The sequence below is a fragment of the Aedes aegypti genome, chromosome 1 (genome assembly GCF_002204515.2).
Source record: "Aedes aegypti strain LVP_AGWG chromosome 1, AaegL5.0 Primary Assembly, whole genome shotgun sequence".
Classification (NCBI taxonomy): domain Eukaryota; kingdom Metazoa; phylum Arthropoda; class Insecta; order Diptera; family Culicidae; genus Aedes; species Aedes aegypti.
The window spans coordinates 284,700,486-284,718,840 of record NC_035107.1 but is presented as its reverse complement, the minus strand read 5'-3'; the positions used below and the strand labels follow the sequence as shown (position 1 = coordinate 284,718,840).

Genomic DNA, 18,355 nt, shown 5'->3' with positions numbered 1-18,355 from the left:
AGATGTGAACCAAGTGGAAATCCATTGATGATTTCTACTTGAAATCAGACAAGATTTTGCTCGAATCGTGAATAAATTCTACTCTAATATAGATAGGATTCTACTCGAATTGAGAATGGATTCAATGAATGAATGAATTTTCTTTATTAACGAGACTTTCAGCCCTTGGCTGGTTCGTCTCTTAACAGAATGGATTCAACTCGAATCTAGAATGGATTCTACTCGAAATCAGACAGGATTTTGTTCGAATCCAGAAGGGATTTTACTCGAATTTAGAATGGCTTCTACTCGAATTGAGAATGGATTCTACTCGAATCCAGGATGGAGATTCTACTCGAATCCAGGATGGAGATTCTACTCGAATTTAGGATGGAGATTCTACTCGAATCCAGGATGGAGATTCTACTCGAATCCAGGATGGAGATTCTACTCGAATCCAGGATGGAGATTCTACTCGAATCCAGGATGGAGGTTCTACTCGAATCCAGGATGGAGATTCTACTCGAATCCAGGATGGAGATTCTACTCGAATCCAGGATGGAGATTCTTCTCGAATCAAGGATGGAGATTCTACTCGAATCTAGGATGGAGATTTTACTCGAATCCAGGATGGAGATTCTACTCGAATCCAGGATGGAGATTCTACTCGAATCCAGGATGGAGATTCTACTCGAATCCAGGATGGAGATTCTACTCGAATCCAGGATGGAGATTCTACTCGAATCCAGGATGGAGATTCTACTCGAATCCAGGATGGAGATTCTACTCGAATCCAGGATGGAGATTCTACTCGAATCCAGGATGGATTCTACTCGAATCCAGAATGGATTCTTCTCGAATTCATGACCAATTCCACTCGATCCAGTTTGCGTTTTACTTGAATCCAGCTAGATGTGGAATAAGTTTACACCTTTTCAATTGCACTTTGAGTATCGCTTAAAACTATAATATAATATACTTTAAAATAATTACATACTCAATTTTCTGAATCTTCTGTTCGACCAAACGGAGGAAAGTGCGACAAAAAGTAGAAAACATATCTCCATTGGCCTAATCAAATATCAAAGGTCATTATCGCATAGCACATTCTTCTTGCGTTATGAATACCTTCGATCGGAATTTCATTAAGCATCGCAAAGCAATCAAAATCTCCACACCAAAATTAGCCCAATCGATTTATTAGCCGATATCGTTCCTCCGAAAAACCGCCCAATTATCGCCATTTATTCTCCATCAGCGCTTTTTTCTCATAACCCATGTTAATCGGAAAAAAGCGGTCGATAGAACCGACCATCAAAATGAGATTATTGTCGCCCAATTTGGCGGTTTCTCGGTTTTCTGCGCTATCCATGAGATTTGATTTCAATTAACGTTATGGTTACCAGGGAATTGTGATCGATCTACGGACATCCGTCAAAAATTGCGTTGTCCTCTCCAAGGGGAATGGTTAAAAAATTGCTTCCATTATTATTGCTTTCCGCTCGATATGTTATGTACGTAGAAAAAATGTGTGTATTGCGGCTAGTAGTAGAAATGTGGCTTGCTACCTAATCTCACGTTTAAAATTCAATATAAAAACAGGAAACCTAATTAAGCACTTTTGTTCCTAAGCTTGTCGGGCTTTGGCGAAAGTTAAGTCGCACTGCAAGCATTTTGAGACCCTGCTGTTCTAAGTGGCTAAGCGCTCCTACTGTTACTGCTGCTGCTGCTGCTGCTGTTGAGTGCGTTCCTTGAGCTTCCGGAAGTTCTCGTCGGCTACCCGGATGAGGTGGGCCGCGTTTGCCACGCCCGTTTGGTCCACCAGTCGCCGCAGATATCCACTGGGACCGTGGAGAAGATCGTGCGGATGGCCGAATTCCACGACGCGACCGGCATCCATCACCAGCACCCGATCGCTGTCCATCACCGTGTGCAGCCGATGGGCAATCGTTAATACTGTACATTCGGCGAACTTTGTGCGAATTGTCGTCTGGATTAGTTTGTCGGTTCTGGAAGAGGGATAGAAGGGAAGTGTTAATGCTTAATGAAGTTTTGGGATGTGATGGTAGACTTACTCTGGATCCACGTTGGCAGTGGCTTCGTCCAGCACCAGAATCTTGTTGCTTCGAAGGATCGCCCGAGCCAGACAAACTAGCTGTCGTTGACCCATGCTGAAGTTGCTTCCACCATCGGACATCTTGCACTGGAGTCCCCCGGCCAGCGAGGACACGGCCTCCTTGAGCTCTACCTGGTCCAAAGCACTCCACAGCTCGGCGTCCGTCTTCTCCTCAAACGGATCCAGATTGCTCCGCAATGTTCCCGAGAACAAAATCGGATCTTGCGGGATGATCGATATCTTACTACGCAAGTCACGTAGACCCAACGTTTTGGTATCGATATCATCGATCTCGATCGTTCCCTCGTACGGAGCAAGCCTGAACAGGGCCTGGATCAGCGAAGACTTTCCAGCTCCAGTTCGGCCTACAATTCCGATCTTCTCATTCGACCGTATCGAGAAATTCAGATCCTTCAGCACCTTCTCGCCATCCTCCGAGTACCGCAGATCCACGTTGATGAACTTCACCACCCCGTGTTCAGGCCAGTCACCCTGCGGGCGATACTTCGGCGCCGTCTCCAGCGGTGGCTCCGAAGGCAAATTCGTATACTCGTTGACCCTCTCCACGGAGACCATCTCGTTCTCAAGTTCCGCCGACTGTCTCATTCCCCACTGACACATGCCGATCAAACTAATGGTCTGAGTGATCGCCAGCCCAACACTTCCTCCTAAGGCACCCTGTCCGACCACCAGAAAGCTCAACGTGACCACCGCTATGTAGATCACGCACACGAAGTCCAACCAGAGGGCGAAGGCCCGTGTCGTCGTGATGAATATGAACCAAGCGGACGTGTTCACGTCCATGTGCTTGCTGAACTCGCGACTCAAGGCGTTCTGCGCCCGGAAGGCCCGAATTGTGGACAGGCCTTGCAGGGTGGCGTTCAGATGTGAGAAGATCGGCGATCGGTTAACCGACTCAATTCGCTTGACCACGCGGGACGTGTCGAGGTAGGCCTTGCGTAGCAGGAACATAATCGCCGCGACCACCACGGTCGGCACCAGGAACCAATAGTTGACGATCGAAACGAGCGCCACTACGGACACCATCTCCAGGAAGAACTGCGAAGATAAGGGAGGGTCTATGTTAGAATGAGGAAATTTTCAAGTACGGGAATCACACAGATACTCACCACCAAGCAGTCGTGCAGCGACATCGGCAGGGACGTATCGATCGCCCCGATGTCCTTGGAGAAGCGGTTCAGAATTCGTCCCGAGGGGTTGTTGTTGAAGAAGTGCATCGTGGCACGGGTCAAGCCGCGGAACATCCGGTCGTGGAGATTCATCGAGATTCGCAGGCATACGTAGAAGAACGAGAACGTACGCTGAATGATCAGGTAGATGAAGATCGCAATCAGGATCGTATAGATCAGGATGTACTGCTGTCGTTCGGGTTCGTTGTTTGCCTCCGCTTGGTGTTGGTTTAGAACGTTGATGTCCAGAAGATCATCGATGGTTTGGTTTTCTTTGAGGTAGACTACGCTTTTGTTGACGTGGCCGAGGGATTCTTCCCAATTGACCCACTGGGCTACGAAGTAGTCCACGCTGCTGATGGCCACCTGTGCCAACAGGATAAATACCGAGATGAAGAATATCCAAGCCCAGCTGTTGATCGCGGTGATGTAAGTTTTGTACACCGAGAAGTCGACGGACCCTTCGCCTTGAGATTCTTTCTCTTCAACCTGCTTCTCCTGATCCAAGTCTGTTGGCTCAGTGTGAGCAGTGAACTTTTGGAAGTCGAATTTATCCTCTTCTGGTGATTCCTCTGGAGTCAGTGCCAGAATCGAATCCATCATCGTTTTCTTTATTTCCCAGTATGGACCTTGAGCGTCAATTTTGCCGCCCTCCAGCAAAATAATGTGCTGGACATCATTCAGATACTGCAACTGGTGCGTCACCAGGACGCACACCTTATCAGCTAGGAACTCCCTTATGCACATCTCGTAGATGTGCTTCCCTACGTGAGTGTCGACCGCTGAGAGCGGGTCGTCCAGAATGTAGATATCACTCTTCTTGTAGATCGCTCGAGCCAAATTCACCCTGGCTTTCTGTCCTCCACTCAAACTGATTCCTCGCTCGCCGACGATTGTCTGATCACCATGCGGGAACAACTGGAAGTCTCGCTCCAAGGCACATATGCGAACTACTTCTAAGTATCGCTGCTCGTCGTACTCCTCGACGAATAGAATATTGTTTCGAACACTACTCTCGAACAGCCACGGTTCTTGCGCTGCATAACTGATCGATCCATTGATCTGCAGCATCCCTTGATCCACCTCAAGCTCCCCCAAGATCACTTGCAACAGTGACGTCTTTCCCGCACCAACCGGACCTATCACCACACACAATCGCCCACTTTCCACTGTTGTGCTAATTGACGTCACTCCCACGTTTGATTCGTCCTCACTGACAACCCACCGTGCCGTCACATCTTCCATCACTATGCTCTTCTTATCACTGTCTAAATTCACCACACGCTTCGACGGCAACAGCTTCTCCACTTCTTCCTCATTCGTCACTCCATTCGGCACCAACCCATTGCCCTTTGCTTTCTTCTTCTCTTCATCCTCGATCAGGACACTCCCTTTACCTTCCTGATCTTTCTCTGCATCGGCTCCCTGTGCAGTCTTGGGCTTCCCCTCTGGCGTCAACAGGAACTCCTGAATTCGCAGCACCGAAATGAGCGCCTCCGAGCAGAACGTAATGGCCATTGGCCAGAAATGCACCATCGAGTCATTCAGAATACTGTAGTAGCTTGTGACAATGAACACTTTGCGGGCAGTGATCACATTTCCAGTGTAGGTGTAAGCCAACAGGCTAAGGAAGATCGAGACTCGCGACACCACGAAGAACGAAATGAGCGTAGCTCTAACGTAAGCACCTCCCCGAATAGCGTTGACCTCCTTCCGGCGAACTTCTTCCACCATTTTGGCGAAGGAATTCTCCCAGGTGTACATCTTGATCACCTGAATACCTTGGATGATCTCGTTCATGAAGCGAACCCGAAGATCCGTCCGCTTGGCTGCCCTCAGCCGAAAGGTGGCCGTCTTCTTGCCGATCCATGCCTGCAGCGGGATGAAACTGAGCAGGAAGGCCATTCCCAACAGCCCGGCGAAGCCCAGCTCTACGTAGATGAAATAGCCGAGCAGTAGCGATTCCATGGGACCCTTCCACAGGTCATGGATGAACGCGAGAGCAATGTCAAACTTGCTGACGTCATTGGTGAGCAGGTTTAGGATCTTCCCGTTGAGCCCCTCACCAGCGGTCGTTGACTTGGTCAACTTAAGAGACTGCAATGAATGGGATAAAGGTTTTATTAAAGGGGCTTAGTAAACAAGCTGCTAGAAACTATGAAGACATAACACGTTATCTCACCTTGTTGTAGATAAGGCAGGAACAGCCAATACGTAGCTTCATTCCAATTTGGAAGATGAACAATATGAACGGATGGAATGTGATAACCGGTATCAGCGCACAGACGATAACGCCCGCCGCGTAGCCGTAGGCTTCCCGTTCACTGATTTCGGTTTGGTTCGGTGAAAAGTACGAGACAAGTCCACCGAGGAACAGCGGTTGTGCCACCCGGTTGGCTGTTTCCAACACCGAGAACAGCAGACCCCAAAAGAGTGTTACGGCTCCGTATCCTCGCAGAAACGCACGCAACAGCCTCGGCTGTGGCCTTTGCAGCTCTTCGGCCCATAACCGGTCGAACCGATCGGACAACTGTTGGCTGCGGTGCTCCGGAAGCGCTTCGTAGAGCATCTCCTCGGTGATTTCGTTCCGGTGACCCGCCCGGAAGATGTCCTTCAACCACCAGAACGTGCGCCGCGAGATGAACGACGCATTCTGAATGGGGTTTTCCGTTTTGTTCTTGCTGAAGTCTTTGTCGCGGTTCATGATGAGTTAAATCTAGAAGAATGAGTACAAAGCCAAATGTATTTAATTGTCTTTTTGAAACCGGCTCCGTAAAGTGTAATACACGACTGAGCCTTCTGAATAAATGAACTAAGAAAAATATATGAACTGATAAACGAGGGCATCATACTGAAAGGAACGAATCGAAGTCAAGAGTCATTGAGTATTCGACGACTCGGGGGAACACCCATCTGACTCACAAGCGACCACACGTGCACGCACTCGAGCGAGGAATCTTATCTATCGAAAGCGAAATTTTTCCGATTATCACTCATTAGCATCCGACACCGCGACGATGGCTTTCGATGTTTGCTCGCGAAAAGTGGGTGTGGGAAGGGCCATAAGCTCTCCCATCAACCAGAGTCAATCAACCATCATAATCGATACAAGCTCACGAAGCGCCGCAGTAGCGGACCGAACCGGTTTCTGTATTGTCTGTCGGTCTCTGCCATTCGCCGATTCGCGATTCGCATTCGCTCAGAGACGATACAATGATGATTTCGCAGAACGGCACTCATTATTATTGGCACAGTAGGTCACGATTATTATCTCGTGAGCGACGCGATAAAAAAAGCCCAGCAACTGCGAATGGTTCTTGTCAATGCCAACTTTGATGACTTTGGTTGTTCCACTCATCCACTGATCACTTAAACCAAATCCAATTCACGATGAGTTGCCAAAAACACGACTTCCATTCTCTTGTATTGAACCTATTAGAACGTGGATTCGAACTGTTGACCTCTCCGATGTTCAACGATACACTGCTGCTCACGTGTCCCACAAATCGCATCGAAAAAAACAGCTGATGGACTGATGCCGTCTTCTGTCCACCCTCGACAACAAAAAATCGGGAATTCTAGCGCACACTTACACTGAAACCGCTAACGCGCAAACAGCTGTCGCGTCCGTCTTGGTGGGATGGGTCTTGTATGGCCACCACCGCACCACCAGAAGGAAGTAAGACAGAAGGCCAAAAACAAAGAAACCGGATGGACGAGCACGCTCTCGGGAACTGGCCGTCCTAAGCGCACGTCTTGCCTCGACGAGCGATAACTACACAGTGCCGGAGCGAGAACCGAGAATGATTCCATCGACCGCTGGCTGTGCTGTACGCCATCATGGCCAGCAGACGCGAGCTTCTTCATTCATATAGCTGCTCTCCCGACATAAGCAATTTCTCCAAGAGAGCGAGCGACGCTGAGATGAGCGAGAGAGCGCGAAAAAACGCGTGTCTGAACTGGTCGCTGCAGGGAGTTTCATGCTATTGCGAAAGTCCGCCGGCATCATCGGATGGCGTGCAAATAACAATGGACCTGGGCCCCACATTGGCCATTTCTTCTTCCCCTTTGGGAGGATGCGGTTCGCTGCATCGGAAAATGCCCTGGGGTCAACGCGTTGTTGTTGTAGTTCGCCAATGCGCGGGGAATGATTGATGCTTTTGTAGTGCATCCATTCGAGGTCAGCGAACCGCGTCTCTGATTCGAATTAGCGAGTAGTAGTTGGCCATGATGCCGGCGGCTAAATGTTTGCGCGAACTTACCTAGCTCTAATGCTGCGATATCGGAACACACAAAAGGTTTCACAGCTTACTATGCGTCGTCACCGAAGGGTATCTACGTTGCTATCTTATCACACGTTTCAACTATTAATGAAAAGCAACGGCTGCTCGGATGCCATTCTTATATTCATCATGCTCGGATATCTTTCAGAGGCGTTACCGGGGGAATGTGAGGAGGGGCTGACGAATATTTGGTAATGGTCTTTTAGTCATCATGTATTGAATAGCGGTTTCGAGATTTTCAGTTGGTTTGTTCCTGGGAGAGAGGCACCGATATTACACACGAAATATGACGCAAAGTTATTACGAACTGCAAGAAAACTCCAGCATGTCAACGACAATCAAGGCAGACTTGATGAAAATTGCTAGTTTTCTTTTTTTGTGTTCCTTCGATCGTTCTGGACAAACGTGGAAAAAGGGCCAATTTTTTGGTGAGAATCATTGGATTCCATCTGATATATTGGGATAGCCCAGATTACACTGATATTCCGATGAAAAAATGGAATACTTTAAATTTCAGTAAGGATCTGTGGCAAGGCTATGAAACTAGCTTTACGTTGAGCGCTATAAAATAAAATGTCAATATTAGACAACTGTTGAAAAATAACCAATTCCTTCCATTGTCGAGAGAATAGCCAAAGTTTGAATCGTACGGTTTGACAAGCCTTTGTTTGTCATGTTGGACTTCTTCATATCAATTCCGACATATGATTGCATTTGATAAAATCAAATTTACGAGTACATCAATCAAATGACAGTGCTACCAATATTTCATCTGATAACAAATTCAAGGTAATAAATGTCAGATAAAATCCGTCCTTTGCTTTTAAACAGCTATCAATCCTCAACCTCGTAGTCATCAAGCCATAATGGACGTCGGATAGTTTGTTTGGGACTGTAGGTAACATCTGGCAGCACTGTTTATGGATGATGTTGTTCAGCAGCTGATAACTTTCAATTTGTTCAGTATTATGTAGATATTTCTGACTAGCCGTACTAAGGAAACTGTTTTCGGATACTTCATCATGAGTTTCATCATTGCCTTTTTTATTATTATAGTGAGCTATCAAAAAGTTTCAGAAATCTGTCCTGTAGAGAATTGTGTGGGATTCACTTGCATGCCTATCCACTAAACACTAGTTCTCACTTACGGTGGTAGCCTGGATCCCCCCGGATTCCACTAGATGCGACTTCTTCGAGGGTTGTGCATCACACTTCTATTGCGCTCTTGACTTTTTCCCGCGCTGTGCTCTTGCACTCTGCGCAGTCTGCCAGTGGTTTGCTCTTGCATGTTGAGCAGACTGCCTTATCATCTTCCTCCGCTTCTCTGTCTCCTCCAGTCACTCATCCTCTTCTACCCTTCTCGCTTCCTTCTCCTTCTAACTTTCCCCGGCGTCGGAGGTTGTCACCAGTACCGGTTGGGGAGACGTCCGCACTGATGGTGCCCAACTACCGGTGGCTACGGGAGATCTTCGTCAGGCTGCCTCGAGTGCCGAGGTCAATTAAACGATTTCGGTTGTGGATTGACTTCAGGTTCATTAGCGCCCGACTCGATACCAGGCACTGTTGTCTGCCTCTTGGTTCGCTGCTCTGCCCGCCAGTTTCTCTGCAAGATAGACGTTATCTCCACCACCATATTATTCGCCAGATTCCAAAGGTTAGGATCGCTTACCATTTTGCTTACCGTTCTGTCTGCATTAAAGTCCTGTCCAAAAGCAGCCGCCGCCGCGCTTCGTTCCATGTTGGACCTCGTGCAATCGAAAATAACATGTTCCGGCGTTTCCTCTCCCTCACTACACACGGGACAGAACGGTGACAGTGCGTGGCCGAACCAATACAAATACTGTTTGAAGCAACCGTGATCTGACATGAACTGTATCAGGTGGAAGTTCACTTCGCCATGCTTCCTGTTTACCCAGGTAGACACATTCGGGATGAGTCTGTGGGTCCACCTACCTTTCTCAGAGGCATCGCATTCCTCGATTCTCGCCAATTTACTCACCTGTCTAGTGCCTCTCCGCTGATAACGCTCGATGTCGTCTCCCATGGCGATGCAAATCGATATCATCCCGGTGATCACACGTACTGCCTCTGACGATATTGTTCCGTATGCGCTTGCTACTCTCAAGACCTTGAGCCGGAACTGTGCTGTAGAGCTTGTCCCGATTGCACTTGGTTTGCAGTGCTGCACCACAGGCCGGAATTCTGTATCTCAGTATCGACGATGAAGCGCTAGCCAGAAGACGCCTCCTACTGCTTATCGGACCATGAGCATTCGGCATGATCCTTGTGAGTGCGTTGGGAAGTTTAGCCGTTCGTATATCATTACGCCCAGGTGTCTGAGCGACTGCTGTGATGCTATGACATGTCCCCAGACGGTAATCTCAGCGTGTTGAACCGCTTTTCGATTGCTGACTAGTAGCACCTCCGTTTTGTGGTGGGCTATCTTCAGCTTGACTCCATTCATCTAGTTATCGTCCGTGCCCATTGCTAGCACTTCCACTTCCTCCAGCGTTTCGCCTATTATTCGCCCATGGGTAACTCCAGTGATTGACTCCAGACGGGGTCGTTTATCCCATTACACAGCGTCGGACCCAGTATGGACCCTTGCGGAACTACCGCCGTTACTCTTAACTCCATTCGGCCGGCGTCGGTTTCATATACCAACACCCGATTCTCGAAGTAGCTCTGCAGCTTCCGGCACAGATAATCAGGAGCGAGCATTTTATGCAGTGCTGGGGCGTTCTTAACGTCTATCGTAACTATGGCACAGTATCAGGTATCAGAAGGCCGGCTCCAAAGGCACGTTCCCCACCAGTTGGGAGATTTGTGCCATCACCATATTTGAGCCTATTTCATCATCTACCCAATGGGAGAGGAAGGGGAAGGGAAAGATGGGAGGAAATAGGAGTGGGGTCCCTTGAAGAGGGAAGATCGCATAAGCGAAATGAGAGCATGTAGCTCCATACCACAATGGGTTCGATCAGCGCCCTAAAAAGGGCACTGCAAAACGCATGAGCGCAAAGAGGGCCTATTGCTCATTACCACAGCGGGTTAAGAATAACAGAATGTCCTGAAGATTCAGGCTTCTGAATTCAGTTTCACTTAATAAGTGTTTACCAAGTAATTGGAATCGCATTTGCGAAAAAACTGGACAGTTACATATCAGGTGATACGAAGTTCCATAATCGGAGTCACAACTATCACACACAAATGAGTCAGCACGCTGAATATTTGCCATGTGATAGTTGAGTCGGCAGTGGCCTGTCAACGCTCTTACCAAGAGACTGTAATTCTGCTTTGACAGATTTGTTAAATACTTCGCCACCCTTGGAGATGGCTCAGTAATGTACAATTTTGTTTGACGACATGACTCCAAACTATTCCAATTCCAATTCCAATATTGCTTGTGCTGAGTTGCCGCCCAAGAGTTTATCCAAGAGTTTATCCAGCACTTCGAAATTGGAATAGCCGGCTCAGGGCCAATGAAGTCATGCGATGCTCCATCGCGAGCTAGCTCATCAGCCAATTCATTTCCAGCGATGGAAGAATGGCCAGGTACCCATACAAGGTTTACAGAGTTGACTGAATTCAGTTTTTCAAATTTGAGTTCGACATGCGATAACAAGCTTCGACCTTGAGTTGGCCGAAGCAAGAGCTTTTATAGCAGCCTGACTATCAGAACAGAAGTATATGATTTTACCCATTACGCGCTGTTGAAGTGCTGATTGCACTCCACACATAAGAGCAAATATTTCCGCCTGAAAAACGGTGCAGTTTCTACCAAGTGAGTAAAACTGATTCAGCCTTAGCTCACGAGAATATACTCCTGCACCAGCTCTACCTTCAAGAAGGGAGCCATCAGTGTAACATACTATATTGTTTGATATACTTCTTTCCAAATAGCCAGACGTCCACTCTTCCCGTGAAGGGAATTGTGTGGTAAATGTCCTGTAAGGAAAGTGACAAGCAATTGTGAGATCACTTGGAGCAAGGACAATTTTGTCCCAATTCACCAAAAGAGGAAACAACGAAGTGTGTGTAGATCTACGATTCACAGGATTTTTTTCCAGTAGATCCAGTACCCATAAACGGTAAGAGCAAGAAAGTGCTTCTTGTTTAAGATATATGTGTAGTGGCGCAACGTCGAAAAGGGCCTCGAGCGCTGCTGTGGGAGTTGTAGAGAACGCACCAGACATCGCCATCAAGCACATCCTTTGGAGATGGCCCAATTTTGATTGGATTGTTCTCACTTCGCCCTTTTGCCACCACACAAGACATCCATATTCCAATATTGGTCGAACAACTGTTGTGTAAATCCATTTGATATACTTGGGTTTGAGACCCCAAGTTTTACCAAAGGTTCGCCGGCATTGACCGAAGGCCATGCAAACTTTTTTGACTCTGAAATCAATGTGAGCTGTCCATGAAAGTTTGTAATCTAGAATGACTCCGACATACTTTACTTGATCAGTCACATTAATCTCAGTGCCAAAAAGACGTAAAGGTCGAATTTCATCGCGGTTTCGTCTTTCCGTAAAAAGAACAATAGATGTTTTATTCGGGTTGACCGAAAGGCCATATTGGCGACACCAACTCTCGACTACCTGAAGAGCACTTTGCATCAGGTCGAATAGGGTGATTATGCACATTCCAACTATCAGAGCTAGATAGTCGTCGGCAAATCCATAAGTTGGAAAACCGCAATTATTGAGTTGCCTCAATAGCGTATCTGTTACGAGATTCCACAAAAGTGGTGACAAGACTCCCCCTTGGGGGCATCCGCAAACACTCAATTTTCGAATCGCTGCTTGACGCAATGTCGAGAAGAGATGTCGGTTTTTGAGCATTTGATGAATCCAATTGGTAATCATTGTAGGTAGCCCATGGTTTCGTGCGGCTTCCAATATGGCATCAAAAGACACGTTATCAAAGGCACCCTCAATATCCAAGAAAACACCCAAGCAGGATTGCTTCTGAGCGAATGCTTTCTCGATTTCGTATACAACTTTGTGTAAAAGAGTCACAGTGGATTTTCTAGCTTGGTAAGCATGTTGATTGACATGAAGAGGCATGTTTGCCAAATAAACATCACGGATGTGATGATCGATAATGCGTTCCAGACATTTCAGAAGAAAAGAGGTCAGACTGATTGGTCTAAAACTCTTCGCTTCTTCATACGACGCACGTCCTCCTTTCGGTATAAACTTTACAGTAATATCACGCCAGGATTTGGGAATGTACCCGGTAGCAAAACTGCTTACAAGTAGCTTTTTCAAAACATTTTTGATAAACTCAAACCCCTTTTGGAGCAGAACAGGATAAATCCCATCCGTTCCTGGAGATTTGAAAGGAGCAAAACTATTAAGTGCCCATTGAATCGATTCAGTAGTGACGATACTGCGAGCCGAGGCCAGAGACTCGTAACTACATGAAAAGACATTTGGTTCATCCGTAGTTGCTATGTTCACACATCCGGGGAAGTGTGTATTGAATAAACATCCTAAAACTTCTTCATCGGAAGAAGTAAAGTCACCATTAGGTAAGCGAATTTCGTTCACTTGGAAATCCTTAGATTTTGCAAGGATTTTGTTCAGCCGACTGACTTCACTCAAACTGGAAACATTTATACAAAGGTTTTTCCAGCCGGATCGTTCAGCGGAACGAAGAGCCTTCTTGTAAGCCTTGCGAGCCGACTTGAACGACTCTGATCCAGCTGAACGGCGTCTGTTCCAACTCCTTCTACATTGTTTCCTGAGTCTAGTCAGATCGGAATTCCACCATGGGGTCCCTCTTGTAGTCTTTACAGACCGCAGAGGACATGCTTCTTCAAAAGCTTCCATAATGTAGGATGTTGTAGTATCATCCAGATCACTTGGACTTTCAATGGACGGAGAATATCCATGAAATTTGGTCGCAACCAATTCAATATAGAGTTCCCAGTTTGTTGATCGGGGATTCCTAAGACGCAAAGTCTGCGCAGTTACATTTGAATGTTCAAAGAAGATGTAGCGATGATCAGATAATGATTCCTCATCTGATACATGCCAATTCGTCAACTCGTGACTGATTCTATTCGAGCAGAGCGTTATGTCTAACACTTATTCTCTATTAGAAACCATGAAGGTTGGGCGATTGCCTATGTTAAGTAATCCAAGGTCTGTACTACTTAAGTATTCCATCAGACTGGAGCCTCTCAAATTGATATCCGAGCTGCCCCAGATGATGTGATGAGTATTGGCATCACTGCCCATAATCAGCGGAAGGCCTTTTGTTACCCAGTGTACGACAACTCGTTTGAAGTCATCCGTTGGGGATGGTTCATCATGTGGTAAATATACCGAACAATAGACGTATTTCCTGTTGAGGTCACCAACAGAAACATCGATTGTGACAGCACATACATCTCTGGTAGTTAACTCAAAAATGAGTGTAGCACCGATTGCTTTATTAACGAGCACGCATGCACGTTGCATGGCGCGCGAGTTTACCATTTCAAGTTTGCTGAAAGTAGCAAAAACTGGGTCCACAAGGTTACCTAGATAAAAGTTTCCTCTACGAAAGTAGGGTTCTTGAACTAGCGCCACTTGGGCTGCATTATTTTGCATGAGTCTGCAAAGATTGATCGTTGCTGTTCTTTTATGCTGAAGATTGATCTGAGCTAACCTAACCGTAGCCACTACCCAAACTAGTCAGGATTAAGCTTTTTGAAATCTCAGCATGAAAAAGACCAGCAACGAAACAACCAGATCGGTATCTATTTAAAGTCGCCAAAGGCGAGAAAGCACAGAATACACTGTGTAAAACGCATAATGCGAATCCATATAGGTGATAATTTAAATTAAATGTCAATATATTCATAATCCCACCCTTATTAAGCCTCAGGATAGAGACTGAAGAAGGGCAGCCGATTATCTCGGAGAAACACAAGGTCACCTGCACCATTGCTCCGGGTAGCACAGGAAGGACTCAATACTGTGGAGGGCGCCCTGGTACCCCACAGGCTCCGTTTGCGGTTAGGTTTTATTTAGACCCCCCTAACCATTCATTCCTAGGCACGGTACGCATCACACCATAAATTAAGGGTCACCTGTGAGGTGGACTTTTACCACCGGAACAGGCAGTCCGTAGTGTTGATTCTTAGCCAGTTGAAACAACCGCTACCGATACTACGCGGCTATCTAGGCTACTCGGGAAAAGGAGGTTAATATTGATGATTGACTCCTGACGTACCCAAGCAGCCCAACCAAACTACCGCCGTTACTCTTAACTCCATTCGGCCGGCGTCGGTTTCATATATCAACACCCGATTCTCGCAGTAGCTCTGCAGCTTCCGGCACAGGTAATCAAGAACGAGCATTTTATGCAGTGCTGGGGCGTTCTTAACGTCTATCGTAACTATGGCACAGTAAAGATTTCCTCTTCATTATTGCTTCGATGCCTTCTTGGCCCTCTCCAGGACCGTCCGAGTTGCGACTACCGTCGACTTTCCCTTCCGGAATCTGAACTGCCTTTCTGATAGTCCGTTCTCGCTCTCCGTTCATTTGTCACCCTGTTTAGGAAGACCCGTTCCAAGAGTTTGCCCAGTGTATCCAGCAAGCATATAGGCTGACAAGGGGAAAGACACCCTCAACAATAATCCTCAGCTTTCCAGCACACGTTTCAACTGACATTGATGGAACCTTGATTTTCGCCACGACCACACGATAAGCAGCCTCCCAGGGGTTGCCGTCAGCTGCTCAGCACAGCTTGCTCGGCACTTCGACTTGCTCAGCGTTATCTCTGGCTGCTTCAAATACGACCTTTCACTCCTCTTTGACTTCTACGTTCCTTGCTCTCTGGTAACGCCTCCTGACAGCGCGGACGGCGTTGAGTGCCTCGTTAAAATCAGTACGAGACGTATTTGGTAGTTCCTCTCATTCAAAACTTCGGCTACTTTTACTTCTATCCATCCCGCAGTATTCTTCGGTTTCAGATGTACACACACTTCCTGCCTACGTTGTAGTTTCGACAGCTCTTGCGAGATCTGTTGTTATAGATAGAACTTGAACCATATTATTCTTGTTTGTCGCCTCTCACTCGATCTATATCCACATGCTTGCAGCTTGCATTTTGCGTATGTCTTGCAAGTGTCAAAAAACTGATTTGGAAGTAAAATGTGATCGGTTTGAAAGTAGACATTTACAATAGGGTAACGACTGTTTATTTCGTTCTTGATCGCTAACAGTTGGCGCCAGCTGCAAAAAGTACAGACAACAACCTTTCGAACATTCAGTTTCTACCACTGGCCGCCAAGTGGCGACACTGTTGTTTATATTTCACCCACTGATCGCGCTACGCTGGATTCTCAAATTTCTCAACCTTCCAACACAAGCGCATGGAAGAATGGTAGTCGGAGAACTGTCAAAACGTATGGAAAATAATGCAAAACGTAGATTACTAGCAATTAGGAAACTGGATCGAAAAAGTAGTGATTAGAAATCAAGCGTAATGTGAATGGATAACTTTTTGTGTTTAGTTCATCTGCCATGGTGCTTTCTTTGCTTTAGGATTTCGATTTTACTATCAATGAAAAAGAGCCATCTATTGCCTTTTCAGTTTTGAATATCGCTCTATAGGGTAACGACTGTTTATTTCATTTTTAAGCGAAGTATGCACCTCAACAGAAAAGTAATCGCCTATCTCGATGCGTGGAAAATTTCTTGCAAGAAAAGGTTAAGAAAAGCATTTTTCTTTGATCACAGTACGCAGTTGAAAAGAAATGTCATTTCAAATGGAGCTCACTGTAGAAAATTTCTTGACCATTTCTTCCGCAGAAATTTTTACTTTTCTTGAGCGAAACAGCATACTTAGCTTTAAACGCTAACAGTTGGCGCCAGCGGCAAAAAGTGCAGGCAACAACCTTTCGAACATTCAGCTTCTTTCACTGACCGCCGAGCGCCGACACTGTTGTTTGTATTCCTCCCACTGATCGCGCTGCGCTGGATTCTCAAATTTCTCAAACTTTCAACATAAGCGCATGGATGAATGGTAATCGGAGAACTGTCAAAACGTATAGAAAATAGTGAAAAACGTAAATTACTTGCAATAGGCCTATTCACATGACGTCTCAAATCAGCTGATCGGGAAGCACTTTGACAGTTATTCTATGAAAATGACAGGCCCGTGTTAGCACCGGTCCTCCACAGATGTAAACAAATGCATAGACGGATCTGTCATATGAAAAGGCCTAGGGTAGGTGTACCAATTATGGATGCAATATGTCAACAGTAGTAATAAAAATCAAGTTGTAACCGCGTTTCTAAAACGCAAGCATGACTTGTTGGTGTCAATTACTAGTTTAAAGCCTTGCGATTGTTGATTTAAACAGTTTTAGTACTAAATTGACTTTAAGCTTCTAAAAATGGATTTTAAAAAGCGTTGTCTTTGTACCAATTATGGCAATAGCGTTCCTAGCATTCGACATAAAAGTGTACCCATTATGGACTATCGAATATTTGCACGAAATGAACTCAAACGCCATAAAGAGCGAATGATAATGCAACGCTAATATGTAATGAAGATATCGCTCATAAAATTTTCCAAAAAAAATTGGGTTAAATAGATGTTAAATCAATTTTTTGCAATGGGTTCATGGGAGAAAATTAATTTTCGAAAAAGAAGTCAAAATGTAGTGTAAATGCAAATTATGATACAAAACAGCATTAATGATCTCACATTACCTTTCCAGTGCCAATTTTTAACGAAAAAAGAGGAGAAATTCAAAAATCGAGTGTCGCTGAAACCCCTCTCTATCATGAAATTAGCATCTTCCGCTCGCGAACATTCTCGAACGTGTGATTGAAAAATCTTAGTTACTCAAAACATGAAGATAATGCCTTACCGAACCGTACCGTCGTGGAAGTCACCCGTAAAAAAGCTTTACTTCTTTTATTCTACTGATCAAAAAATGTAAACAAACCGCCTCCAGAGTATTGCCATAATTGGGCTCTCATACACTCTTTGTACCAGTTATCACCATAGTGGAAATAACACGATTTCCAACTTAAAACAGTAGAATTGATTGCATACCAGCTAAATTTATTCATTTGTTCTCACTAGGTAACATACATTCATCGGTTGAAACAGTTTATCCGGATGAAAACATACATTTCGCCAGCCAACTGCTAAGAAGGTGACATATATGTGAGGCAAAATTTTCAAATGTTCATTTTTCGAAGCTTATTGCACGAATATTCTTTTCAAGGTTTAGTTACCATCAAAAACAAATAGTTTAATCATTCCTGTGAATATAAGCCATTATAGTCGAGTGAAACAATAAGAAAAATCTCTTTTTGTTCCCACTATTGCCATAATTGGTACTATAGCCATAATTGGTACTTCTACCCTATTAGGAAACTGGATGAAAAAAGTAGTGATTAGAAATCAAGTGTAAAGTGAATACATAACTTTTTGTGTTTAGTTCATCTTCCGTGGTGCTTTCTTTGCTTCAGGGTTTCGTTTTTACTACCACTGAAAAAGAGCCATAAATTGCCGTTTCAGTTTTGAATATCGCTTTATTCGCCGCTTCCGCTGTGACAATGGCGGGGAATACAGGAGCAATGAGTTCGACCGTTTCTGTACATATAAAGGCATCCAGGTGGAGTGAACGATTCCGTACACCCCGGAGCCCAGTAGATGAACCGTATATCGTGTGGCAGGTACGAGTATGCCCAGGGAAGTCAAGGAAATTTCCATTGCGAAAAGATCCTGGACCGACCAGGAATCGAACCCAAACACCTTCAACATGG

The 18,355-nt window shown here is 45.6% G+C and overlaps 2 protein-coding genes across 5 annotated transcripts in view; one reads left to right on the top strand and one right to left on the bottom strand.

The window, feature by feature from the left end:
• The window catches only part of LOC5575947, a 547,305-nt gene that overhangs the window by 493,240 nt on the left and 35,710 nt on the right, over window positions 1-18,355 (top strand). The gene's annotated exons all lie outside the window — the stretch shown is intronic.
• Window positions 1,426-7,664, bottom strand: LOC5576192 (multidrug resistance-associated protein 4). Of its 2 annotated transcripts, none has more exons than XM_021838029.1 (5): window positions 7,548-7,664; window positions 5,468-6,001; window positions 3,226-5,382; window positions 2,055-3,154; window positions 1,426-1,988 (listed from the first exon to the last, which is right to left on the bottom strand). In XM_021838029.1, the coding sequence occupies exons 2-5, from the start codon at window positions 5,987-5,989 to the stop codon at window positions 1,694-1,696; spliced, it is 4,074 nt and encodes a 1,357-aa protein (XP_021693721.1). In that variant the 5' UTR covers window positions 5,990-6,001; window positions 7,548-7,664; the 3' UTR covers window positions 1,426-1,693. The 2 variants fall into 2 exon arrangements, with proteins under 2 accessions (XP_021693721.1, XP_001662529.1); XM_001662479.2 differs by lacking the exon at window positions 7,548-7,664 and adding an exon at window positions 6,879-7,096.